The sequence below is a fragment of the Scophthalmus maximus genome, chromosome 15 (genome assembly GCF_022379125.1).
Source record: "Scophthalmus maximus strain ysfricsl-2021 chromosome 15, ASM2237912v1, whole genome shotgun sequence".
NCBI lineage: Eukaryota > Metazoa > Chordata > Actinopteri > Pleuronectiformes > Scophthalmidae > Scophthalmus > Scophthalmus maximus.
This window is the reverse complement of record NC_061529.1, coordinates 5,411,031-5,437,799: the sequence shown is the minus strand read 5'-3', so window position 1 is coordinate 5,437,799 and position 26,769 is coordinate 5,411,031. Positions and strand designations below refer to the sequence as shown.

General features: G+C 43.5%; 4 protein-coding genes across 12 annotated transcripts; 2 read left to right on the top strand and 2 right to left on the bottom strand.

Annotated features, from left to right (window-relative positions):
• Positions 1–743: 743 nt before the first annotated feature.
• slc18b1 (solute carrier family 18 member B1) lies at positions 744–6,662 on the top strand. Of its 2 annotated transcripts, none has more exons than XM_035610482.2 (14): positions 744–951; positions 1,059–1,213; positions 2,120–2,215; positions 2,318–2,391; positions 2,885–3,032; positions 3,239–3,395; positions 3,485–3,621; positions 3,716–3,817; positions 3,931–4,022; positions 4,776–4,871; positions 4,976–5,050; positions 5,197–5,290; positions 5,492–5,538; positions 5,632–6,662. In XM_035610482.2, exons 1-14 carry the CDS (start codon positions 921–923, stop codon positions 5,687–5,689), a joined length of 1,362 nt encoding a protein of 453 aa, XP_035466375.1. In that variant the 5' UTR covers positions 744–920; the 3' UTR covers positions 5,690–6,662. The 2 variants fall into 2 exon arrangements, with proteins under 2 accessions (XP_035466375.1, XP_035466376.1); XM_035610483.2 differs by having other exon boundaries at positions 755–858.
• ahi1 (Abelson helper integration site 1) lies at positions 6,354–16,546 on the bottom strand. 3 transcript variants are annotated; one of them, XM_035610474.2, is made up of 29 exons: positions 16,450–16,546; positions 16,150–16,257; positions 15,265–15,341; positions 14,789–14,869; positions 14,541–14,659; positions 13,866–14,437; positions 13,657–13,745; positions 13,370–13,556; positions 13,011–13,203; positions 12,827–12,922; positions 12,548–12,733; positions 12,266–12,418; positions 11,739–11,871; positions 11,362–11,485; positions 10,950–11,179; positions 10,510–10,610; positions 10,239–10,357; positions 9,932–10,062; positions 9,688–9,828; positions 9,367–9,560; positions 9,195–9,237; positions 9,045–9,094; positions 8,615–8,732; positions 8,224–8,282; positions 7,979–8,044; positions 7,735–7,897; positions 7,569–7,654; positions 7,105–7,193; positions 6,354–6,909 (listed from the first exon to the last, which is right to left on the bottom strand). In XM_035610474.2, exons 4-29 carry the CDS (start codon positions 14,796–14,798, stop codon positions 6,729–6,731), a joined length of 3,633 nt encoding a protein of 1,210 aa, XP_035466367.2. In that variant the 5' UTR covers positions 14,799–14,869; positions 15,265–15,341; positions 16,150–16,257; positions 16,450–16,546; the 3' UTR covers positions 6,354–6,728. The 3 variants fall into 3 exon arrangements, with proteins under 3 accessions (XP_035466367.2, XP_035466366.2, XP_035466368.2); XM_035610473.2 differs by lacking the exons at positions 16,150–16,257; positions 16,450–16,546 and adding an exon at positions 15,464–15,596; XM_035610475.2 differs by lacking the exons at positions 7,105–7,193; positions 16,150–16,257; positions 16,450–16,546 and having other exon boundaries at positions 6,772–6,909.
• LOC118286214 (vacuolar protein 8-like) lies at positions 16,190–20,205 on the top strand. Of its 2 annotated transcripts, none has more exons than XM_035610481.2 (13): positions 16,190–16,385; positions 16,674–16,790; positions 17,218–17,337; positions 17,451–17,570; positions 17,810–17,929; positions 18,004–18,212; positions 18,301–18,346; positions 18,420–18,553; positions 18,729–18,860; positions 18,990–19,104; positions 19,227–19,361; positions 19,445–19,570; positions 19,719–20,205. In XM_035610481.2, the coding sequence occupies exons 1-13, from the start codon at positions 16,190–16,192 to the stop codon at positions 19,871–19,873; spliced, it is 1,725 nt and encodes a 574-aa protein (XP_035466374.1). In that variant the 3' UTR covers positions 19,874–20,205. The 2 variants fall into 2 exon arrangements, with proteins under 2 accessions (XP_035466374.1, XP_035466373.1); XM_035610480.2 differs by having other exon boundaries at positions 16,671–16,790.
• Positions 20,030–26,460, bottom strand: LOC118286213 (ensconsin-like). 5 transcript variants are annotated; one of them, XM_047337779.1, is made up of 15 exons: positions 25,802–26,452; positions 25,117–25,200; positions 24,847–24,921; positions 24,574–24,737; positions 24,340–24,439; positions 24,040–24,156; positions 23,630–23,769; positions 23,371–23,507; positions 23,037–23,269; positions 22,782–22,959; positions 22,538–22,706; positions 22,297–22,401; positions 21,680–21,730; positions 21,303–21,531; positions 20,030–20,866 (listed from the first exon to the last, which is right to left on the bottom strand). In XM_047337779.1, exons 1-15 carry the CDS (start codon positions 25,926–25,928, stop codon positions 20,856–20,858), a joined length of 1,920 nt encoding a protein of 639 aa, XP_047193735.1. In that variant the 5' UTR covers positions 25,929–26,452; the 3' UTR covers positions 20,030–20,855. The 5 variants fall into 5 exon arrangements, with proteins under 5 accessions (XP_047193735.1, XP_047193734.1, XP_035466369.1 ...); XM_047337778.1 differs by having other exon boundaries at positions 23,630–23,793; positions 25,802–26,451; XM_035610476.2 differs by lacking the exon at positions 25,117–25,200 and having other exon boundaries at positions 23,630–23,793.
• Between the last annotated feature and the right edge of the window lie 309 nt (positions 26,461–26,769).

Sequence of the window (26,769 nt, the reverse complement as noted above, 5' to 3'; positions counted from 1 at the left end):
TATAATATAATAGTATATCAATGCATATTTATTTTTGATACAGATAGATATATATTTATGCCTAAATATATTTAGGTTAAATTGATTATTGAATAGCATTTTAATAATAATAATTATTGTTGTTTTATTAATTTGATATTTTTCATCGTTTCATTGTCTAACGAAATTTATGGGAAAAAAAGCTTGTGTAGCTCTAAAATATGTTTTTGGTGCATTAACACTGCTGTGATAATTTGAAGCATACATATACACAAGTATACAAAAAAGTACATTTAACAAAAATTCTTAAATAAGTACACTTTACCTAATACACTTATGTTTCACTTAAAGCATATTTTCCTGTATAATATTCACCAAAAGTGTACTAGAGTGCAATTTTTTAAAAGTTTGTTAAAGGGTAATTATGAAAAAAAGCTTAAAGTATGATGTAAGTGTACTTAAAATATATATTTCCAGATTGAACATATTTGCAATATTTTTTCTTCAAAGAAATGTGAGTACATTTAAAATACACCAAAATTATATACATTTTTCTCCAGGGTATAACAGAAATGCTATTGTTGCTTAAGTATTTTTTTTTTTAACAAAGATCAACCGATTATTGGTACGAGCTGCTGCTCGAATACGTCAATGTTACCGACTTCTGCCTAATTTAATAATGACGATCGCGTGAACGTGTGTTGTTATGAAGTTTGTTATGCAGGCCACCGGAAGCTGCGGGCTCTTATTTTGAAGGCGGTAAATTTAACTTTGCACAGTGCAGAGGAGAAGCCGCGCTGCCTCCGTCGGTTACCGTCGCAGAGCAGCGGGCAGTCGGTGGTTGTCGGTGTGGTCCGGATTCCCTCCCTCCGCCTCCCGGTATGTCACCGTCTGCCTTCCTGACCTGAATAACAAAAACAAAACCCGGAACAATTTCAAGAATGGACCCGCACGATGATCTTCAGCAAACAGGTTGGTGACCTGTTTTGCGGCTGCAATAAATATTCAGGCTACACTGTAAAAAAAAAAAAAAAAATCAAATCAACTCTCCTTATCAAAACTTTTGTGTTTCCATCCAGCTGTAGCGGATGACGACAGCTCAGCTGGACCAGCAGATGCTGCCCCGAGGAGGAGGATGACAAGGACGCAGACTCTCACTCTGATATCGGTGGCATCTGTCAACTTCAGCTCCATGATTTGCTACTCGATATTGGGCCCATTCTTCCCGGCGGAGGTGAGTTAGAGAAAGAGAACAGCAGAAAAACACATCATACACTGGAAAAAGAAAATTGTTGACCAACTCTAATTGATTTGAAGTTTTTTTTGTTCCCCCGGCCCCGAAATTAAAGTTATCAATTGTGTTAGCTCGTTAACTTTTTAAGTTTAACAAACTTAGATTATTCGTGTGTTGTGTCCAATTTTGGGGGTTTGGTCAACAATTTTCTCTTATGAAATCACAAGAGGGATTTTCCACAACCTGGCAACCATGCAAAAACTATGTGGAATGTGTTTTTGAAACAACAACAACAACAACAAAAAAACATGTAATATTCTTGCCCAAAAATATTTATAATTATTCTTGACATACTGTTGACCTTTGATCAAATCTCACCAAAAATCTTTGGACAGGTTTTTGAGATATCCCGCTGATGGAGAGACAAAAAAACAAAACCAAACCGAAATACAGTATGATGCCGAGACAAACCGCTAAGATAATTAATAATTAAACATCCGGTACGGATTTATACTGTATGTATATTTTGATATCAAGGCACTATCGGGGTTGTAAAAGTTCCACCGTTGAGTCCAACTATTCATTCGATGAGTTAATGAGTATATGGAACTGTGAACCCATGCTTATCTTAGACTGAAGAGCAGCAAAACACAAAATGAACATGGGGCCAAATGTCACCTCCTGCAGATACGAGACCGTAATGACAAAGTATCATTATAAAGCTCATTAATAAGACAATCTTCACTAATTCCCTTTAAAAGAAGGGACTCAGGTGCGGTCAGCTGATTTAAATGTTCACTGCTTGGCACGTTTTTACGCGACACGACAAGATGCCGATCGGCCAGTTGTTGAAAAACACAACTGCACATCCACCAAAATTTACTCCGCGTAAATATTCCCACGCAGGCCTTGAAGAAAGGAGCCAGTCAGACTGTCATTGGTCTCATATTTGGCTGCTACGCCATCTGCAATTTAATCGGTTCATTGATCCTGGGAAAATATGTGAGTATATCATCATCATTTCTTACCAGATCGTGCTATTTCTTTAGTGTGTGATGTGCTGCAGAGTAACTGAGTCTTTTTGATTTTTTGTCATCGTTTCAGATTGTCCAAATCGGTGCAAAGTTCATGCTCGTGACAGGACTTTTTGTGTCAGGATGCTGCACCATTTTGTTTGGGTAAGGGGCAGAAATGTATGATAGTCCCTGACTCATTTCACCTTGTCTGCATTAACATAATGTCTTCTGTCTCACTCCTGTTTTGCCACATAATTAAAAAAGATTTCATGCAGTTTTAAAATTAAAAAGTTATTTCATGCAGTTTTAACCTCTACATCAACGTCTTCTCATTTCTGAAAAGACATCGGGGAGCATCAGTATTACTGAATTTATAATGTACCGAAAAATCTGAAGTGCTCACTTAACAGAGGTTGTTGCTTCCTACATTGGGTTTAAAACGATAAATGTGTGATTTTGTGCGGACCCAACTTTGTTTTTTTTTTAAATTTCCTTAAAGGATGAAGACAGAAATATACTTTGATTACTGTCCACAGATTCCATTGTGCCCCATTTTCTAAAATGTGGCTTTTAAATCAAACACTGTCCCTTTGAATAAACAGCTTATTTAACCAGCCCGCGTTTGATACCATCTTTCCGATCTTTTTTCTCTCAGATTACTGGACCGGGTTCCTGCGGGAGCCACTTTCATAACCCTGTGCTTTTTGGTGAGGTCCATCGACGCCGTGGGCTTCTCCGCCGCAATGACCTCCTCTTTCGCCGTGACAGTAAAAATATTCCCAAACAATGTGGCAACTGTTTTGGTGAGTGCAGACAACCCGTGTCTATCTGGTATGTTGTGTCCACATTAGAATCATGGGCAAACAAACAGGCATTATAGTGAGAGTTGTTGTCGGACATTGTTGACAGAAATGGTCATTTAGTCTGCAGACTAAATGAGAGTCCTGTTTGCGCCGTGTATGAAATACCATATTTTCAATGTGCTTCATTTCTCTCTCTTTCTCTTCAGGGTAGTTTGGAGATTTTCACAGGCCTTGGCCTCATTCTGGGGCCCCCGGTTGGAGGGTGGTTCTATCAGTCATTTGGATACGAAGTCCCTTTTATGCTGCTTGGATGTTTCCTGTTGATCATGGTTCCTTTCAACATTTATATCTTGCCGACGTTAGGTAGCAGTTTTAAGATTTCACGTAAATCCTTTGTGCATTTACATACATTTGTATCACATCTGAATCTTGTGCTTCCCTCCGCTCTCAAGACACAGACCCCTCGAAGGACTCGTTTTTCCGGCTTCTGACCCACGGGAGAATAGTCCTGATCTGCTACGTGATATTCACTCTTAGCGCAGGTCTGGGCTTCTTGGATGCTACATTGTCCCTGTACGCTATTGAGACGGTAATTTCCAATTTTTCTCATCATAGTCCGCTTTCTGCAGGTGGGAAAAGCCTTTTTGTGCATCACATAAACGTGTCCGACCTGTTGTACCTAGTTTAGTCTCTCACCTGGCTACGTGGGAGTCATCATGCTTGGTTTGTCGCTGCCATACTGTCTGGCGTCTCCGCTGATCGGTTATTTCACTGATAAATATCCTGTGAGTATGAGTTCAACCTCTTTTTTATGAAAGAATTGCATGTCTGTTCTTTTGAAGGTAAGCAAAAATCCTCTGTGTGTGTGTGTGTGTGTGTGCGTGTTGGTGTTCATCAGGCCACTAGGAGCTGGTTCATGGTCATAGGAAGTATCGCCACAGCCGTCGGGTTCAGTCTGCTCGGTCCCGTTCCTTTCCTTCACATCCCGCGGTGAGCGTGTGCCACAGGTGACCCGTAACCAAGACTGTACTTCATGGAGTGGTCCGCCGTATACGTTTGTCCGCTTTCTTGTCCAGAGTTTGATGCAGAGATCATTTTCACTCATATCTCTCCGTCAAATATAAATGTAAATGTCCAGAGGGTCATTCATTTTTAGACTTGTTTGTATGGAGACCGTAGATGAAGATGGACGACATGACGACGATGTTTTGGCTTCGTGACCAAATATAAAGCCGAAACACCTTGACAACACCCCTGGTGGCTGGCGGCAGTATTAGGTTACAAACCCCACCTCCTCCATGTTAGCAGATGGGACATCATGGACCAAAATAAAATAGGATCCACCTCATGATCACTCCTGCGCAGCCACTAGTATCCAGAATATTTTGTACAATGGGAGGATTGTCGTCCACGATAGAGACCAAACAACCGGGATAAAAAAATATTGTTTACATGTGAATTAATGATCTTAGAGGATAGGGGCCAAAGTACCTTCTTCGCCCTGTCTAAGTCCTTATGCTGAGCTAAACTAGCATTATTCCGAGGAAATCCATATAGGGAAACAGAACAAGTGCGATAAATTACCATTTGGGACCATATAGATAATTTATTTGGGGATATTTCTACTTTAATTACCAACACTGATTGGTGGAGTATTCATACGTTCCTGTGTTGCAGCATATTTAAATAATAAATTCCTAAAAGGGATTATATTAACTTGCAATTTGTTGCATTTTCATATAGTCAGCTGTGGCTTCTGGTGCTCATGCTCGCCGTAATTGGGTTTTCCCTGGGCATGACCGCAATCCCTACGTTCCCTGAGATCATCATGTGTGCATAGTAAGTGGCTTCACGTGTGCATGTGCATTCATGACCTTCTCAGAAATAATGCAAGGTGAAACGCAACACTCCAAATTATGTTTTTTTTTCTTTCTTCTTTGTAGTGAACATGGATTTCAAGAAGGACTGAGTACTCTGGGAATGGTGTCCGGGCTGTTTGGGGCAGTTTGGTCCATGGGGTGAGTCCAAAAGCAATTTTCTGTGCTTCAGCACCCGAATCTTAATCTAGACAAAGGAAAGAATATGAATTTCGCTATCTCACTGGTAGGCATACAGAATTTCCTATCTTTTGATTTTTGGGAATTCTTCATTGTGTCTTTCTTAGGATTTTTTATGGCCCAGTAGTAGGTGGTATTATCACACAACATCTGAGCTTTGAGTGGGCGGCTGCCATCCAAGGAGGCTTAGCGTTTTTTGGTGTAAGTATCAGTTTGTGCAGTGTTCCGAGTATTTCACGTGAAGCCATGCAAAAAAACACGCCATATTGTAGTTTAATCTCTCGTTGTGATTTTCAAAGATCCAAATTTATGGTTTAACACCACGTCATCTTGAACGGATGATTGGTTACTTGTGCACTCGGCTCATGATCACATGACCCCCAATGACCACTCTCTCCTCAGGCCGTTTTCCTCGCTGTGTATAATCTCTGTCAACGACCACGACAAAGGTAATCATTAACTTCAAATTATACAGCACATGATATTTAGACTTTATTTGAACATGCAGGGTGTAATACTGAACTTTTGTATTTGTATTTAAGCGTTCCAGAAGTTGGGAGTAGACAAACGGATGAAATCACTCCTCTCCTGAATCAATGAAAGGATGCTACACTGAACACAACCATATCCTAATGTCTCACCTACTTGTGGGCATAAGCTTTCAAGTTAATGAAATAGGTTTTTTTGTGTTATATTCTTTGTAATAACTCTTAAATTATGAATTCCTGTTTAGCAGTGATTTTTACTTGGGTCTTGGGAACATTTTGTTTTTCTGTACTAATATTGTTATGTTTTTATGAAAATGTAATTTCACAAAATAAAGGTGCTTTTGTTCTGAAGCTCTGCTGTATGAATGATCTGAGGTTTTCTACGACACATGACTTGGATTTCACGGTGAGGTGACACAGGTCAAGAGCTGCCGGTCCCCACACACACACACACACACACACAGTAACATGAAAGTGTGTTAACACTGTCTTTGAAGCAATGCATTGTATTTACCCTGTGCGCTGCCGTAGCCTGGAGCAGGGTATTGTTCACCCATCTGTGTGTGTGTCTCACATGTGACACTATTACAGAGCAGGACCAGTGTTAAGCCTGCCTGCCTGTTGCAGTGTTTTCCATTTAATTTCCCAGACTGTGGCAGGTCTCCATAGTTTAATTTGTTTAGTTTCATAATGATCCGCACATTTTCAACACTTCTCATGAAGCATTTATGTATGTGTGACTTTGTGTAGGATTTATATAGAAAGAAAAAACATACTCAGAAATTAATGATCTGTATTTTCATAGTTGTGAGGAAATGACGTATATAAACTGTTAATCTCTTACAGGCTAAGAAAATAGAACTACAGTATTACATTGGCAGTAAAAATGTACATTATTATTGTCTCAGTCACTTTTTCAAATGTAAAACATGAAAAAAGAATTCTCAGATTTGTACAATTCTTGATAGCAAGACATTTTTACAAACAAAATTTGACGTTGCCTTGATTTGTAAGTACAATACAGAATATAAACATACTGAACCTCCTCATATTGTTAAAATAAATGTCGAACTGTTAAAATTCAAGACATTTCATGATTCATTTTCATTTCAAAAGTGTGAAAGTTAAAAACAATCACGTGTCCATGAGTTTTAAGTATCAGGCTCAAAGGCACTGTTAGTCCGGCCTGACGGTCTCTTTGGCAGAGGTCTGTTGATGGACCCAACTCTCCTCCTGGTGCTGGTCATCCCCGAAACGTCCGCATCGGAGAACGTGGCCCGAGATGACAGTGCGGGGACTCTCGTCTTTTTCACCTTCTTTTTCCTTCTAGGTCTGTGGACAGACAATAGTTAACAATCAACATTCGTTATATTTAAATCTTATGCTTCTTTCAGACTTGCACCAAAGTAAAAAAAACAAAACCTGCGTTGTCTTGCTTTTCCTAAAGAAGACCAACATCATGCAGTGTTCAGTGAACATGCGCCTGTGAATATAGTCGGGAGTATTCAAGCTAAGGGAGTCACTTACTTGGCATCAGTCAGCTCAGGTTCAGAGTCGGAAAGTGCCGGCTCAGAAAGAAACCTAAGCTCCCCGGAAGAACTAATGGCAGCAGATACCTTGGAAAAGTGAGGACCAGGAGAAGGATGATAAAAGACGGTAAAACACCAAACACCAGACAGACTTTACACCCAGAAATTTTTTAAATTCTACATGGACATCACAACATTTCCACTTTAAATGATCTTCCTCAGGAGGCACGAGGCAACACTAGCATGACCCGAGGAAGACCATTTGTGGTTGAATTGTTTAAGAAAAGAAAGAGAGGCACCATAGACACAAGAGGAAGAGGAGGAAGACGTGCAAGAAATGTATAACATAACCCCCCTACAGCCACACCTTGTTTAAACTTTTAGTCCATCTACACTGCAAATAAATTAAAAAAGAGGATTCAAATCCAGGACAGACCCAACTGTATTATTCCATCTCCTTACCCTGGTTGGTGTCGACCTCTCAACAGTCCCTTCAGACAAGGCTGCGCGTGCCTCTTCAGACTGAGTGGCCTCTTCACCGAAATCTCCTACAACAATGAAACAACTCGTATGTAGAGGGATTCATTCACATCGTCCAAAAACCACAAGAAAAACCTCATCCACTTACTCTGATCAGCCACGTAAGAAGCAAGAAAATATCCCTGCTGTCCGTTGACCAGGCGCCCAAACCACCAGTTGTCGTTGTCCTTGTACAGCACTTGGATGACATCGCCGCGACGTATGGTCAGTTCGTCGGACCGGTTTGCTCTGTAGTCGTAGAGTGAGACGACCTACGGGGACAGACGCGCCGGTGGATTAAACACGGGGGTTGCTTGTTAAGAGAGTTCGCAGTAGCTACAGTGGATACTTACAACTTGTTGAACAGGAGCAGGATCTATTTCCACATTAACGCCTGAAGAAATGTGGTCAGGAAGTGTCTGACGGAGGAAAGAGAAAGAACATCTGTACCTCAGCATATGTAAATCAAGTTGTAACAATTGTGACAGATGTCGGTAGAATCTGACTAATTTTTCATCTGGTTAAAATTCAGTTTCAGAATGAAAAGAGAGAAAAAGGAAGAGTAAAGTAATTGAATGAAAACTGTTAACAGCCTTACCGACTGCAGCGTGAAGGATGAGGCTCCTTTAAGATGCTGACCCACCGGGGTGAATCTGCCTGCGATCACAAGAAAAAACAACAAGCAATGAGCGAGCATAAATGTTTCAACACAACACAGTGACTTGTGTTTACAGAGATCGCTTACGGATACATGTGAAAATCACAAGAGGTCCATCGCTCTCTCTATGTATGTAACTCATGCTTCAGGAGACTCTTACACACATTGCTGGAAGCATTTGGTTCTTGCTCACAGCAACACTAGACTTAGTTCGGCTATAATCTTTGGAAAATAGTTTACATGATGTGTTAGAAAAAATCCATTAAAAATCATTCACATTCAAAGGGCAAAACCCCCACAACTACGTGATTAAGTGAAAGAGGCCACTGACGACTTTGGGTGCTCAGCGTTGCCTGGGGGATAAGCTGCTCCGCCAGAGAACCGGAGAGCTGCAGCCTGGAGTGCGGCGACAGGAGGGACGCAGGTGGCAAGGAGACATTTAAGCCCATCTGAAAAGAAAAGAGCTGGACTTCAGCATTCCTAATAGAAGAGCTGGCAAGATAACCTGAATGTAATGCACTGCAGTAACGTGGCGATAAGCAAAATTTGAGTTTATTTAAAAAGCAAACACACGCTGGCCAAATAAAGTTACTTTTGTGGCGTTTCCTTCCTCAATACTTCAAGAGAAACCCCAGCTGATTTAGACAGCGTTTATTGTAAAACACAATCTAAGTTGGCATAAAGTGCTTGACGGGTTTATGACCTCGATAAGGGCCGAGTGAACAAAGGAGCATTTAGGGACTCCCAATCAAAAAACTCACTGCGCCGGCATCCGACGTCAAGCTTCTCCCCGTGTGAATGTCCATTTCGTCTGCAGAGCAAAAAACAAGCACGAGACAGAATATTTACCACACCGATGCACAAAAAGACATTTCATCCCGATGCAACGAAGAACGCAAATCCCACGGTACCTTGCTCATGAATGTATCCGGACGTCGAAGATCTTCGCGGCTCCTAGAAAAAGGTTTTGAAAAGGTGAGTTTTTTGGCGCATATTCTACTTTCAGACGACAGTATGAATTTTAAGTTACGGTCAAAACTGTTTTGAAGTATATTTTTAATGTAAAAGAGGCCGAGTATTTACAAGCACGGAATCCAGTTGTTCCTTAACGCACTGCATTTTCAGTGCGAGTCTCGCGGCTTGGGAAAACTGATCCATGGCTGAGGCAGCAGATCTGTCATGCAGCACTGGGGAATCCAGTGTGTTCCTGACAGTTCTGGTGTCTACAGAGGCTGATCTGCTCGCTGCCGTCATGTTGTGCACCTCCAACTGGGACACTGCATGCGTGGAACAGTAGGACACAGTCATAGCTCAGTGTATTTTAACGTCAGTGAATTACTGAGTGACTCAAATAGTTTATTTCACTAAATAATAATATTCAGGGGCTGGTTTTGGAACACAAACCTTTGCGGTCATACAGGTAGACGTGGACGGGCTGGCTCTGACCGAAGGCACAGAAGGCCACCATGTTCTCGTGAGGGTGGAATGACAGACCGTGGAGGGCCGTGGGGTAACAGAGCTCAGAGTACACTGCAACTTGGTCACCTGGGAAGACAGAACAACTACTGAAGCCACTTTGCAGAATGCTGGCAAAACCGTGAAGAACTTACTGGAAAAAAAGAAGTAGAAAAAAAGATCCGATCCTTACCCGTGTCTGTATTCCAAACATACGCCATCCCGTCCTCGCTACCGGAGAAGATGAAGTTCCCACACGGTGTGAAGGTGCTGTAAATCCTCTCTCTGTAGTTTGTGGCTCCGGTGTACTTCTTGACGGCCAGACTGAGAGAGGGGCGTCCATATGGTTAAGAAAATATAAATCTATATTTCATATTTAAACACAGATCATGATACGTTCACATATCATCTAACGTGTTATATTGTATGTAAGGAATGCGTCTCTTTGTATATTTCCTCTCGCTTCAGATTGGACTCTTTTAAAGTTTTGTCTTATTTACATTCTCAGGTCCATCATCCTCAGGACACTGTCTTTGGCATGGATGAGCAGGCACCGGCCGTTTGGATGAAGCTGCAGCATGTTGATGGGGATACCGCGGAGGTCACTCTCATCAACCTTCTGCCGAGAGACAACACAAAACATTTCAAATTAGAATAGTAGAATATTTCGGAGTCTCTGCAATGCACGTTTAATTGGGCAACCCTTTGCAAAATCAATGTATGATACAGTACGTGCCATCAAAAATATACAAATATCAATTCTTGTTGTACCTTCTCGATACACCAGTGATGACACGGCTGCCTGCCGTCGTTTACTGAAGTTTTCCAGACGACGATGAGTCCCGTGTTGTCTGCGGAGAACATTCTCCTCCCTGATTAAAACACAACACAAAAGGAACATCAGACAATTGAAGGCGCACAACAAAACAAGCAAAGACGCAGAACACATGAATTTGATTTACAATAGATGGTAAGATTTGGAAAAATAAATTATTATTCCCTTCAAAAAAGTCACGGAAAGGAACACGTGGGGTGGCAGCAGCTTATGATTCAAAGATAAAAAGAAAGATAAGTACATACCAAAGATTTGTTTTCCAATCTACTTTTTCAAAAGAATTTTGGCTAATGACTGTGGTTATAAAGAAAAATCTAAATGAGGCGGGGAACACAGGTTGCTTATCTTGGAGCGTGGAACATTGTTAACCTCATACCTTCAGAGTCAAAACAAGCCGTGTTGATGAAACTGTTGTGACCCTCAAACTCCTGCAGCAGCTGGCCGTTGACATCGTCTACGTCGAGCCTCCACACTCGCACCAGGCTGTCGTAGCCCCCGGTCACCACCAGGTTCTGGGCCGAGGGGTGGTACCGAGCGCAGTACACAAAGGACGGATGAGGGAGAACCTTCTGGGCCGTTCCCAGGAGCCCCTCCACATTCCACTCTCTGTGGGGAAAGAGCAACGCAAATATTAAAAGACTTCATTAAAATGATTTGATGAAACTCCCTCTAGAGGCACGACAAACACGACTAATCCAGTCACCGGCAGTTAACGCCTCATACACCATCTTGTCATTCGTGCCTCGCGGTAGTTGTTTATGATTTTATTCGACAAAACAGAAAGTTACCTGACAGTTCCATCGGAGGAGGCAGACAAGAGTCTCTGGTCGTCTGTGGACCAGCAGAGATCGTAGACTATTTTAAGATGACCACTGAAGGCAGCCAAGACCTTGCCAGAGGGAATCTCATACACTGAAACAGGAAAAGACCAGGTTAGCTTTTTTACAAAGAATACATATTTTATTTTATTTTTGTGTATGCTTACCCTTAAAGGATAAAGCAGTATAGTTAACGGATGGATGTGTATGCTTGAACATTGCTGACTCGGGAGAACATTCCCATTGAGGTGTGTAACTACTGGACATAAACAACAACCTAATTGGCTGCAGATTTATGCTGAGGAGTCAACTCGAGAGGAGCAGCAGCAGGGGAAGGTGCAGCTTACCCACAACAGGGAAAGCATCTCTGTCAGCACAAGCAGCAGCCAGTGCTGTCCCGGCATGTGAGAAGAGCACGGTGAAGCAGCCCATCTGACCACCACGAAATGCAAGCATGGGCTTGTTAGGAATCCGACAACCCTTTAGTAGGAAAAAAAACAAAAACTCCTATAAGGCTTATGCGGTCAACCGTGTTAGTCAGACAGAATGAGTAAAAGATCTGAGGTTGTTTCAGTCTAGCTTAGGGCCAGATACAGTAGCTGGAGTCTGACGCATTAGAACAATTAAAAAGCTGAGACGATCTGAAGTGTGTGCGAAGTTTAAATTTACCTCCGACTATCCCGCCTGCTCATGTACCTTATGTATCTTGTGATGAATGCAGGTTAAAATGGTCTCAAGGATTTGTAATAAATGATGAGTAGTTTAAAGCACTCAGGAAAATAACCCAAATCATAACTATGATTAACTGAGACTGTCGTAATTCATATGCTACAACAATAAAACTATTCTTTCGCGGTCTGTTGATGCTACCAACCTGACCGGGAACCCGGCTCCACCTCAGGGCGGGCTGCTTGCTGTCAAGAGGTTGCGTCAGACTTCTCTTGGTGACCTCGTTCTGCAGTTCACTGTAGGAGGTGCTGCCTCTCTCCTCTTGCAGTGCCATCATGGAGCGCATACTAGGGTCCACCTGGAGAACAAAGACCACCTCAGCTAAAACGTCTTACTGAATCCACTTGTAGGCTTTACTTTGAATTAGAAATGTGAGACATTATAAATATAAAAAAAGAGATAATCAACGAAACAGCTACTAACTTACATGCTCCGGGAGTTTAATGCCTTTCACAGTGACATAAAGCGTTGACGCATACTTGTGTCTCGGGTACTTCCTCCACCACTCAATCACCTCTATTGTCTTAGGTTGTCTCTTTGCCCGGGGTGGTGGACAGAAGAGCTGGAGGCGAAGTTTACTGTCGATGTTCAGCACACCATTTGTTCCGACAAGCTGAGAAGGGGGGATAATAAAAAATGAGTTGGAGAATGAGCAATTGAAGACAGATTGGTCTCTTTTTGTAAGTGTCAAGGAAGAACGCCGTACCTTGAGGAACGCCCAGGCAATCTTCCTGAATCCCCGTTCGTGCTTGTCAACGTCAAGGTTGGCTCTCGCTTCCTCCATGGTTATGAAGTCCAGGATCTTGACAAAACATTTAGATGAAAAAAACAAATCAATGACGGCTACATTGAAATTGGCCAAAATCTTTTCTGATTGAAATGTGTCTTACTTCAAAGAAAAGCAGGACTCTGGGGCTCTCGTCGTTTTGTTCCACAAAGTAACCGAAGCGCTCGTTGAAGATGATCTGCTCCTGCCACTCGGGGATGATTGATTTGTTTTTCTTGAAGTCAAAGGGTTGAGTCATGATGGGGAGTATGTGGTCAACGTTCTCTTGCTCGTAAAATGAGGACACTGGCCGGTGGCTAAAAAAACAAGAGTAAGACGTATTCAACTGATGCCATACAGTTACCATGTTAATGTAACAGTCAGCCACCAATAACTGGTGGTGCTAATGTTTTTAGGACAAAAATTATACAAAGAATGAATGTATTGAAAACAACGTTTTACATTCAAAGTGTCCATCCTCACCAGTCCTCTTTCTTCACATACTGCCCGGTGATTTCGTCAACGACGTGGATCTTCACCATTGGGTGCGAGATCAGCAGGTCCGTTTTGAGGCGATCGGTTCTGTGAACATACACTCCCAGCACAAGGCTTTCATCGAACATTGGTTTCTGTTGTACGTCTGCCTCAGTATCACTCGCTTCTTTGACAGCTGGAAAAAAACAAACAACAACATGAAATATCAACGTCATCAATAGTAACATTTTTACGAATCTTTGTAAATGATTTCCTGACAATTAACGGCAACTTACCATGATTCTTCTTCTTCTTTTTCTTCTTTCTCTTGGATTCTGTTTCGTTTTCCACGTCAGCCTCCTGGTCTGCACCTTCATCCTGCTCCCTGGGGAAGCAAAATGTATTTATCATACTTCAATTATCTGAATCATGTCACATTATTATAAATGTTTAAAAAAAAAGAACACAACAACTCTACATATAGTATATTAAAAGGCACACATACCCCAAATCCGACTCTGTTATTACAGACTTTAGCTTCTTCTTTTTCTTCTTCCCAACGTCGTTGTTCAGTTTAACATTTTGGGAGATGGCACTCTCTTCGTCTGTCTTGGACTTTGTCTTTTTCGGAGTCCTCTCTTCCTCTTGTGTGATCTTCTGCTGGTATATCAGCTTGTCATCAGCACCCTCTGCCTGGATCTCTGCTCTGGCCTCTGTATCTCCTTTGCTTTTACCCTTTTTACTTTTTCGCTTTGATTCCTTTGCACCACCAACATCATCTGGATCAAACGCAATCTCAGACTTGGCGCCATCTGTTTCCTTCTGGACGTAACTGCTGTCCTCCGGTATGGGGAGGGAGGGAAGCGCCCTCTTACTCTTCCTCTTGGCATTTGATGTTTCGATCTCATCTTGGTTTCTACTGTTGTTGACATTCACCTTTTTAGCCGTCTCCCTCTCCCTCCTTTTGTTCTTGGTGTAGCGAGGACTGCCCTGCTCAGGGTTATACGTGTTCTGGAGGATGGTCTCATCGTCTTCTGTGTCCTTCCCGAGGCTGAGATTCTTTTTCAGATTCTGAAGCTAAAAAGGAATCAAATCGGAGAGCAAAGAAATGTCAGTTTACATGTAGATCTCTTCCTCTGTAATGAGATGTGGAAATCTGGCGTGGTGTTCGAACACATACCACAATGGTCTCCTGGGTTTCAGTGTTTTTCTTCTTCGCCTTTTTCTTCTCTGACTCAGTGTACTTCTTGAAGGCTTCATTGAATCTTTCCCGGCTCTTTGCGCGGCCTTCACTCTCACCTGTGATAAAGGTTACACTGTCATATTTCAAGACTCTAAATTATTGTAGCAGATCATTCCACACTGTGGCATTACAACTTTTACTTAAGTGACCTAAGTATAAAAGTGCTTCTACAACTTTAGACTCACCTGCTGGCATCCTCAGGCTCCCTGGTGTCTCTCATCCTGAATGCAAAAGAGGGAATAATCCAGGGAGCACACCCTCGCAGTCTAAAACAATAATAAACAGGGCCAGCGTTCAAATCATCGTACAATGGATTGTAACGTCCCCACACAGTAAGCTTCATTCGGGCTAACTGTTTCACGTAGCTTTCATTTTTAATATTAATTTCCTTTCACATGAAAACACTGGATCAATCCGTGATCCCATCATATGTAGGCTACAAGCGTTCGTGAGAGCAACCTTTGTAAGCCCGCTAGGTAGCGTTAGCAATATCTAGCTAGCTTGCTACATGCTAGCGATAGCATGTAAGCTCATTACGTTTAGCGTTTGACACAGCCACATTGTGGTTCCTCGACAAACAGCCTGAGTCTTCAAACGTAACCAAATGTCAAACTGAATAATCTAAAAAGCGGAATGTGTGTTGGTGAGAGAGGTCATTTACCCTGCAGTGATTCTGTTGTCCTCTCAACTTCACCAGCAGCGACGCCGCGACGGTTACCAAGTCAACCACAGGGAAGGCTGTGCGTCAGGGCGACGTCGTGACGTAAGACAACAAAACAACAAATCCACCAATGAAATGTGAGGAAAGACTTATCGTCATCACGTGTTGTAACAGCGGCATAACAACGGATTTCATTTACCTCGGTCGCTCACTAACACTGCCAAGTTATCGGATTCTGCTGTATTTTTAGTAAAAAAAAAAGAAGCATTTTCATGCTGATGATGAGAGAGAAGTTGCGTTTCAATTAATTCACAGGTTCCACCGAGACAATTGAGTCTAACTGCTGATTTTTGTAAAACTTCAGGTGAAAGTATCTCACATTTGTTTTGGGATGTTTACAAAGTATGGATGTTTTCTTTGGTGTCTTTGGTGTATTTTACATTGAACCTGTTTATATTATTATAAATAAATAAATTGAAATATTTGCTCTATGTGTGTTTTTAAAAGAAAAAATCTTAATTTTAAAAGCCAAATCTGAATAAGTACACTTGAATACAATTTCTCAGTTACTCTAAACAGCTGTAACTGAGCTAATGTGCACATAAATATTTTTTTTATTAAAACAAAACATGAAATAAAGGCTTAGATTGTTGGGATTCTTTGTTGTTATCTTTAAAATTACCAAAATAATAAGTGAAGTGATCAGACTCAACTCAACACCTTTTGGAGTTCGTGCTGCTATAATAAACTACCATGATTGAAATGCAAAACCTGTATTCAAAACCTGTGCTTTTTATAGAAAGCTGTGCAAAGCGTCTGAACCACGTGTACAGTCACGTGACGCCCCAGTGGGCGTGTCCACGTGCAGGTGTGCCGTGAACAGACCAGACAGGTGCCGTGTTTTTCTTTTGTTCAAGATGCAGCCATGGCCTCCAGCCTCTGTGAGAATTGCTCGCGACTCGTCAAGGAGCTCGCAGCTCACCTGAGGAGAATCTGCAGAGAGTTTGAACAGAAAATCCGGGACGTTTTCAGAGAGCTGTGTCAGTGCACCTGCTTCAGGGTTACACCTGAGAGGAGTCTCCTGAGGAGGGAGACTCAAGAGTTTTTACGCCCCCTGCACGGTAGGAACCTTGTGGACGTGCGTTTTCTTACATACAGTGCTGTGGACTGGAAAGATTCACCCACCTGTATTTTGTCAGTACATAGGAGATAAAGTGTAGATGTGTCGTTTAAATATTGAATATTAAACTAAAAGTTTTGTTTTTTTTAAATCTTAAAAATACATGTATGTTCTGATCTATTTTTCATAAATAAAAAAAAAACGTGTACCTTATCTGCTGGACATTTGCACATGTCACGTTCAAAATCAAAGCAAGTGTTTGATGAAAGACTGTTTCTTCCCTTAGAAGATGAAAGCCAACTGCTCAGCCAAGAAGGTCTACAAACTCTGACCAGACTCGCGGCCTCGGAAAACACTGATCTACAGATGACCGCGGCCATGTATTATTTACATGTCAGTCATCACTGTGAGTAACGTAGAGCAGCAGATTTTTTTTTATTTCTTCTTCTGATAATCTGCATGATACTATACTTGTAGATCAATATGTGCACACACAGACTATGGCTTGCATGTCAGGTTACTTATATCACTAGCTGCTAAGATAAGCTCTCTAAACGGGCTTGACCAGTATCATGCAAATGTTCAACTGTATTTCTTTTTCCAGGTGGATGATGCCCATGCGTGGGCTTCCGTGGAAAAAGGAAATGATTTCGTTTTGAAATCACACAGTATAATGTTACGTATAGCTTATTCTAAAACCAGCTGGTAGCCAGTGTAGCAAGGCAAAAAAAAAAAAAAGAGTCTTTGTGTTTAAACTCTTGGATCATTATTTTCTATTATATAACAGCAGGTGGTTGTTGTTGTTTGTCGCTCTCTGTATTTATGTGTTACAGTGAAATCTCGCTTACCAGATGACTTCATGGAGCCAGTCATGACTTTACTTTTATCACCTGACCTGGATGTGCAAAAGACCGTCTCTCTCGCCTTGGTCAATCTTTTAGTAAAGAATAATGGTGAGAGATAACAGTCCTTAAACTCTCTTTTTTTTAATCACGTGGAATATATAAATAATAAAATGTGGATCAGATGGTGATAATTATACTGTCTTTAAAAATCTTAATTCCAGTGTGTAAAGAGTTGGTGATTGAAATGGGGATGCTGGTGCCCATACTGGAGTTGTTCCAGTCTGGTGATGGAACCGCTCAGTGTCACTCCTGTGCCTGCGTCGCCATGTTGGCCTCCTCGGGTCAGCTTTTAAAAGTTTTTGCAGTTTTAAAACATGTTCTCAATAGTTCTCACAGCTGTCTAGAGTAAAAAAAAAAAGGTTTGCGTTTGTTTAAAACATTTAAAGTGAAAAATAGAACAGACAGCAGCAATCAGTTTACTTTTAATGTGGTTACAGTGGACAACATATAACAACAACAGCGTAGTTCTGTATAGATCACCCGAGTGTGTGTGTGTGTGGATTTCTTTCTCTCCATACAGAATCAAACAGAGACGCTATCATAGTGGACGGAATCATTCCACTCTTGGCTCTAGCAAAATCCTATGACCCACGAGTGCAGCGGAACGCAACCTGGGCCCTGCTCCATCTCACACACTCAGGTGGGATCGTTGACTTTAAATGTCACTGTTCTTTCTTTTCTTGTCCTAAACTCAAAACCCCTTGCTCTTCCCAGATTGGTCGACAAGGATCTTGTGCCAAGCAGGAGGTATTCCTGTCTTGGTTCTTCTGCTGCAGTCCTCGGATTCAGAGGTTCAGTTTTGCGGCTGCACCGCCCTGTGCAACATTGCCGCCATCCAGGAGCATCACCCGAAGTTGCTGAGCATCGGGGGACATTATTTATTGAAGTCTCTTTTGACCCTCACGTCGTCCTCTGTTCAAAAGGTAATCGGGAACTTAAGTGGACGATAGCTGATTTTAAAGGGTAAGCAACGTTTGAGTGAAATAACTTTTCTTTTATTCCACCTTTTAGAATTCAGCTCAAGCATGCAGATGCCTACAAACACTCTCAAAGAACGGTAATTACAAAGAAGAGTATCTGAAATTGACCTGGTGTAGGATGCAGATACTGTTTGTCAATTTTATGTGCAGTTCTGATCCAGGAGCAGCTGATGGAGCTCGACTGTGTGCCGCCCCTGAAGGCGCTCCTGAAAACCCCAACCGCTGCGTGGACAGAGCCGGCCATGACACTCCTGTGTGCGCTGTCTGCACATCCACCAAACCACGTACGATTTCCCACAAAGACGCATGATTGTACCGATTAAGTTGATAACTGTCTGAGGGTCACGTCACAGCCGTGAAGTGGTCGAGCATTCACTCGCGAGATGGGGATGTTTTTCCTTCGACCGCCGGTGTCATTGAAATCCAAATGTTGATAACATTTGTACGGTTTGATCCCAGGACTGCCTCGTGAGTGAGGGACTGTTGGATGAGGTCGGTCAGCTGCTCCGTCATCACAGGTCCAGCTCTGCAGCAATCACTCACGGCTGCGAGATCGTCACTAACCTGTCCTGCTCCGGCGGGGGTCAGCAGGTGCAGTACGAGGCTACAATTCCTGATTTACTGTCATGTCTGTGGTCAACTCATGAACTGTGTGCACACAGTGCCTGGGGTGAATGAGCTCTTGATGAAGTCCTGTTGAATCCCATCATTGTGACCTAGGCTGTGATGGAAAGTCTGTGTTTATCAGGACTCCTCGGGGCCCTTCTGTCTCCTGCCCTGTCAGATGACACCTTGCTGCATGTGACATCGTGTTTGCGTCACCTGATGACCTGGGGTGAGTAATTCGGACACGAATTAGCAAGTATGTTCTGTCTTGCTGTGGATTTCATGAACTCTACATACTATTTTTCAACTTGATAAATATCCTGATCTCTTACAATTTCTGTCCTGTTTCAGATCTACTTAGGTGTAACCTGTCGGCGACAATAACAGCGGAACAGGTTTTAGGACTGGTGAAGCTGTCTGGGCAAACACACAAACCTCTGTTGTCATATAACTGTGCAGCCATCACGAGCAAACTAGAAATGACTGGTAACATAACGTGCAAGTACTACCTTTTTTTTCCTCTGCATTATATTAAATGAATCAATGTTTTCACTCTACTGTTCTCTTAGAGGAGATCTTCGCGTTGCTGAGACCTCACTACAGTACCGTGTCCCAGTACCTGCTGGTGTTCCTCCAAAAGAAAGATGTAAAATTCCAGCAGCTGGGCATAGTTACAATATTCAACCTCAAGAAAGGTTTGTTTATTTATCCCTGCAGCCGAGGGAAGGGCCGCTGTTTGATTGTCTGATCACATTAGATGTCCCTAAGCCAATCTGAAATAATCACGCGTTGTATGTCTGGAGTTCTTAGCTTTCTTTGTGCTTGTGTGCTCTCCCTCTCCAGATGGAGACTTCTCATCCCTGTTGGCCGACAGTGAGCTGGAGGTGCAGCTCGACAAGGTGCATGCGCAGACGGAAGAGACCAGGCGGCTGCTGCAAATGGTTCAGCCGCTTCCCCCGTCCCCCGTCAACCCTCCACTTTCTCAAACCAAACACTGAGAGATGTGCTCAGGTTACGACTGCATGAGGCGTTTTAATCCACATTCATCATTTTTATATCTACTTACGAATTTTTAATGTGTTGGTTTTTTTACTTACATTTTTTTTCATGTTCGCTCCGGTCAATCTGTTGACTTGACAAACAAGACAGAGGCGCAGCATAGTATCAACTTTAATCAAATATGGCATATTTTGGACTTTTGACTCAACAGGTTAACAAGTGAAAGCAATAAGCAATATTTATACTACAGGATCAAATATTGATGATCAGATATATTTGTTTTTTTATATGCTTTTATTATAATAAACTCACTTAACCTTTACATCTCAAACTTTGCCTTGTGAATTGATTGCGCGATGTCAAACAAAGCAACAGTCAGTGCAATATACGATTTGTGCATTGGATTTTACTAAGACACCACTCACAAAACTGAAGCAATCTCTTTGGGGACCAAGTCCTTAGCAGCTTTGGAAATATGTGATTGCTATACTTCACAAAGTGTTAGATGGGAATTTGTGTCGGAAAAATCAATTTCACTAACATCCTAAACTCTTGGCGCAAACAGTGACTTGAGCTATTCTAATTCCACAGTGACAAAACTGAGGAAGGAAAGTGCTTAGATGGCAAGAAAGGTCAGGAATAAGCAAAAAAGCATACAGCTTACATATGTCGTGATTGTTAAAATGGCTATTCCTAGTATTCCACAGAGGCGCGACCTTCAGCAACCGATAAACTCCGTAGATGTGGACTGTGGTCTCCATCTATGGTTGTTTTGGATGGTCATTACTAGTTCAGTGGCCTGCTGTACTAAATAAATGCATATCTAACTTGCCCAACAATTGTGCCACTGTGTACACAGGGGAAAGTGACCAAAGGCTGAGGTGCTGAAGGGCAGCAAACTGACTGCGCTGCAGGCATTCCTCTATTTCACAGAGAAATCGCAGTGCTCCAACAAAGTCTGCGAACTTCCGCCCACTTCGCTCAGATGACCTCTAAAGAACGCACAATGGGGAGACAAAAAAAAAAAAAAAGGACAGAAAAACAAGACATCAATAATGGGTTCAGGGCAGCTTACAATGACGCACTGTCAGGTATCACAAGGGTAGCACACTTATAAATACAGCAACCCAAAAACTCGCTTTCAGAAATGTCCCCAGTTCTCTACTTCCGCAAAAACCAGACGCTTTCATTATCATGTGCTGGTTTCACATTTGAAAATGAATGAGCAATCTGTAAATATCGCCATGCCTGTTTTCGCGCAAATTAGGAGCAAAGGAATAGAAAAATTATGAAGCACGTCGGCGAGTTCCTTTTTTTTTTTTTACATCCGTAATATGCTCGGCTCCTGCAAACTCGCAGGCCAGAGCCAACAGCTGTCAGAATCCGGCCGGCCCTGGCTGAGGTCCGGCGATCGGCCGCTTGTCTCACCTGCTCGTTGGTGCGTCTGGATTTCCTCCAGGCCGGCGAGCGCTCGCAGGGACCTGCGTTCTTTGAAGGCCACTACAGGCACCGCGTCCTCCTCGTTGCCCAGCCCCAGCTGCGAGGACTTGGTGCCCACTGGCAGCTTGACGACATGCTCTATGGTGCCATTGTGCGCAGGCTCTGTGTTTTCCTTTGGTTGGGCTTCACTGGGTGAGGGCCTTCCCGGCACAGACTTCTGTGTAGAAGAGGATTTATCAATTTAATCAAGGGCCGGCTGTGTGGCTTTGATAAGTGCAGCTGGTTAGTTACACTGGATGCTGGATGTGCGTCATGAGAACCCAGAGGCAATGTGCTGTTAATAAACTGTAAACAGTAAATCTCACCGTATCTGGAGAATCTGTCCTTCTGGTTCTCCGCATGATCTCCTCAAGTCGCTGGAGAAGGAAAAAGAAAAAAAACAACCCCACAGCTTTCATTAAAAAGTCTTTGTGAGAACTTCCAGTCTCTTATATCATATAATGGAATATGATGAATAAGGCTAATGCACACGACGTACAGTAGTGGTCTAATAATTGGGAGGAAGGAAGAAGCAAAACCCAGATGTGTTTTTTTAAATATAAAATAATAAAAATAAATAATGTTCTCATCCTCATTCAGTAGATCAGCCTCAGGCTAAAGGAAGACTGAGGAAGATGAGGGCAAACATTAATCCTCCACTTTTGACCAAAGCAGACAGCCACAAGCTTCTCTCTGTATTTCCTTACATATGTATTATTTATTGCTGTTGCTGTTCCTCTTGGTTCACATGTTTAACTTATTTATAGTTATGCATATATATATATATATATATATATATATATATATATATATATATATATATGTAGTGGGAATACTAAACCGAAGGGGGAAAAAAGAGCTGCATATACTTCATCTAATTGTTGTTTCTAAAAAGACCTTTATCAAAAATGTCTGTATAGTAATAACGTCTTTGTCTTGTCACCTTTTTTCTCACTTGGCGGTCTGCCTCTTCTTTCTGCGCGAGCATCTCTCGCTCTTGTTTGATCTTCTCCGCTTCTGCCCGTTCTTTGGCTTCCTCCTCCTCCCGCTGCATAAAAAAGGGTACAGAGCGTTTCATGAGAATGAGTGCAAAAAAAAAAACTCAAACCATAACAGATAACAGAGAGTAAAGTGACGGGATCGAGCTGTGCAGTTTAACCCTGCCGAGTGTTGTTGGAACCAACCTGTTTCTGCAGAAGGGCGGCTTCCCTCATGGCCTGAGCTCTCTCTTCCCCGGCTCGTCTCTGCTCCTCTTCCTCCCGTCTCCTCTTCTCCTCTATGAGCCGCTGGGCTTCTGCCTGCTGTTGCGCTCGCTCCTCGGCCCTCCTGTGCTCCAGTTCTGCACGACTCCGCCTGGACGTGTCATTAACTGTGAGTTGTAACAAAACCATAGCCTGTTTCTTTCACATAGGTGGACATGACTGTTACCTCTCTGCCTCCTCTTGCTGCAGGCGATCCCGCTCCTCTCTCTCCCGCTGTAGTCGGGCCTCTCTCCTCCTCTCAGCCAGGAGGCGCGAGGCCTCCTCTGGGTCCGTGGTCCCGGCTGAGGGCCTGCTCACAACTTCAGGAGGCAGGGGAGCTCGATGAGGAGGCTTCTGGGAAGGACCTGAAGAGACATAACGTGTCAACTTATCAAGCTGAACACGTATCCAAAGCAGGTTAAACGCGATTCCTGTGTCTTACTCGTCTCTCCCGCTGTTCTGGTTATGATCTCTGTGTCACGTTGGTGCACACTAGAAGTCACGGTTGGATTTTCCTTCCTCGTCTTCTCTTTCTGACCTCCAGCTGATGTCCCGACAGGCCTCGAGTTACCAGGGGCGAGGGCCGAGCTGCACACAGAGACATCTTCCTCCAGGACCGATGGGAGCTCGAGCTGCAGCGTGATTGAATGTCTGCTGCTTGATCTTCGGGGAGCCCTTGAGGACCCAGCAAAAGAGAGCAGATGTCCCACTTTATTCACTTTGTGACTATGTCGTGCGCGCACAGAGGAGGTACCGGCCACACCAATGAAACCTACCGATCTGGTGAGGGGGAGGCTTTTCTGCTCTGAGTGACCTTGGCTGGTTTCACACTTGTGTAGACGGGAGTTGATCTAATATTTGAGCCCCTGTTTGAGTTCTTCTTATTGGCATCGTGCAGTCTTGCTGCTTTGATCTTTAACAAAAGAAGAAGTGCAGAAAAGGGATACAAGAATTACTGTTCCTGTTTGAGTCCAAAAATGGAACTGATCCTAATTCATATCCACAGTATTGTTTAGCGAGAAGAGCGTGATTTACCTGTGTCAGATTGAGGCTTCTGCTGTTCGGACTTGGGGAGGCAGATGGCCTCTGCGGGACTAAGCCAGGGGGGTGCTGGGGTTTGTGAGGGGTGGTGTTGGAGTTGGTGTTGGTAGTGGTGTTCATGGAGTGGAATGAAACTGCACGGCGACAAACATGGACAACTGAGCCAGTGTTTTTTTTCGTGCCATAATCATGGGAAATTGGAGCGATATGCACAAATGGTGGGGACCGTGAGAAGGATGGAAATGTGGAGCGGTGCGTCAACAGGGAGGAAAATGAGCAGCGTTAGTAACCAGAGGGCCTGGAAAAGTTAGTTGTCAAAGCAGTGTAGCTGTTGTCGTGGCAGATGCATTGCCATAATGTTAAAGCGAATGAGTGCATATCATGTTATCAGCGGGGAAGAGTACCTTCTTCTCCTGACTGACAACCAGCACTCTTGCTCCTGGCCAGATAAGAGCAAGTGGGGGTAAGGAGGCGACTGACCAGGTTCTTCTCCCACGTTGTCAGTGGTAAGCGGCGTGGAACTAGCGCATTGACCAGTGTAAAGTTTAAATGCAGCAAAGACAGAATGGAGGGCACTTTGTTAATCGCTTGTGTTACGGTCCGTTACAGAGACAACGGACACTGTTGAGACTCGTGTTACGTGTTGAGAAAGATCACGTTAAAAGGTGATGATGAAAAAGAAAGCACGGCCTTCTCCAACGTACCGTTCTTGGCGGGCTTCCTTCCTCTGGCGCTCGGGCCGAGATTGTGTTGGGCCCTGTTGCTCTTCTCCAGCGTCTTGCGTACTGCAGATTCGCATCGCTCCTATAATTCGGGGAAACGGGCTTTCAGTGTTGCCGTTACTCAATCCGGAGCTGTGAAATCAACAGCCTCGCTAAGGATAGACCTCTTTGTTGTTGTTGCTGTTTCCCCCCCCCCCCCCAGCATCACAAACTCACTTTCTCTTCCGTCAGTCTCTGCCTGCGCTTCTCTTCCACCGCCTGGCGCCTCCTTTCCTCTTTGAGCCGCTGGTCCAGGAGCTTCCTCCTGCGCTCCTCCAATTGCTCTTGATAGTAGCGCCTGGCCCGCTGCTCCCGCTCCAACCGGCTCAGTTCTCGAGAGGCTGAGCAACGAAGAGGGAGCCGGTGTGAATAGATTCATGGGTTATCTGTGTCAACCTCATAGACGTCGAGGACGCCTCGTGAATTGTGCCACCGCGGGAGCTCACGTACCCAGCAACTTCTCCTGCTCTTCCCTTCGTTCTCGTGCAGCTCTCAGCCTCTCGTCGATGTTCAGTCCATTAGCCACTAGAATGCCCAGAGTTGTACCTCGCAGTCAGTGATTTGTTGCCATAAATGATATTCAGCAATACAATCGATTGTGTTAAACATTAAAACACAAATTTAGGCTGGGAATATGACATCTGGCTGATTACAGGAGTGAGTGGGACATCCAGGTCAACAGAGAGCTGCATCAGACCTGCGGCGGGCCGTGGGAAGTACCTGTGTTGCAGATTTGGACCGACTTGTTGACAGAGGCGGCGGCTTTCTTTGCCTGTGAATTTGGTTTGGTATAGGAGCCATTCTCTGCGAGCAAAGAGGGGGGAAAAAATGCGCATCTTATTCGGTGACAAGATGGCAACACCTCTGACCTCTCTCATAATCTGACACTCAATATCATGTAGATTTTCTACTACCAGCAAACATACACAGGAGCTCGAAACATCCGTCTGACACAGAGGCCGTTGTGGAGCGGGACGGCCTCAGGGGTCAGATCCAAATAAAAGAGCCACTATTGACGGCCCGTGTATGAAAAGGCATAGAGAACATTCAAGCACCTGACCAGTCCTCATGTAGATGACTGAGATGAGCAAAGGGTTCACAAGACATGTGAATGTATTCCTGGAGGGGTTGACAATATCAGGATGCTGACAATATCAGGATGCTGATATTGTGTAATCTGTGTCCACAGATGAACCCCCCCCCCTCCCCCTTGCTGGTTGTTTTTATTGTAGCCGTGCCCGATAAAAAAACAACTGCTTCTCAGAGGGGATGTACGATCTGTATGTATACTCCACTCGTGCGTCATCGATACGATCCTGTATTTGTGATCTACAGTCAGTCTGACTTGGCTTCAAGGAAAAGGCTTGATTACATCACAAATACAAGAGGAGCGACGTCTACTCACCTGGCGTTCGTTCAGATCCATTCCCCTTCCTCTGGCCGTCGATGATGCGCCTGGAAAGTGGCCCCTGCGACGGAGGGATGACACTCTGTTTCTTCTGCACAGCCATGCTCGGTCTTGAGGCTGGCATACCAATGCTCTCACTTAAAACCCCTTCCTCTCTCTCCTCCTCCTCCTCTCTCCTCCTCCTCCTCCTCCTCCTCTTTTGAATTTCTATTTCAAGATGCCTTCAGGTTCTCACTTCCAGAGTGCAGCTGTGCAGGCAAACTGCCCCCTGCATCAGCTGTGCCTCCTGCAACCAGTATGGCAACAAGCAAGAAAGCAAAGCATCCGGTTAAACCCCCTTTTCCAGTGGGCTGGAGATAATTCCAGGTAAGGCTATATCCACAGAGGAAATTTACCCCAGCCTCCTTTAAGGTTAAGGAGCTCTGGAGAGATCCCAATCCTCAATGAGTCTTGTCTATAAAAAGGCTACTCCCCCTTTAAAGATCTGACCCTTGTGAGTTGCTCTGCTTTACTTTCACACAAAATAGCTGTGTCACCTCAACTCCCCCTCCGCGCTGCCTGCTAGATGGAAGTGGCCAAAGGGATGCAGCGTTTCCCAGAGACGAGGGGTGGGCAAAAGCTAAGAGCCTGTCCTCGTGAATAATTACCATGACAGGGGTTATATAATATCCCCCTCACTCACATTGCGTTCCCCTCACACACACATCTTGGACATTCTCTTGCTCGGATACAGTGGGTTTCCTCGAACGATGATGTAAAAATCTATTTTTTCCCCCGTCTCCCCTTGTGATTCTTCTTGGAATGAAAGGGTCTGACCACTAGATGGAGGTCTTTCCAATCGAGAGGACATGGTGAAGTCAGCCTTGCCCCCTAAATGGCTACAGCTATATTCACATAAATCCAAAAATATAAATAAATAATTTTATTAAATCTAGGAGAGAGGCAAAATGTCTAAAAGCCTTAGA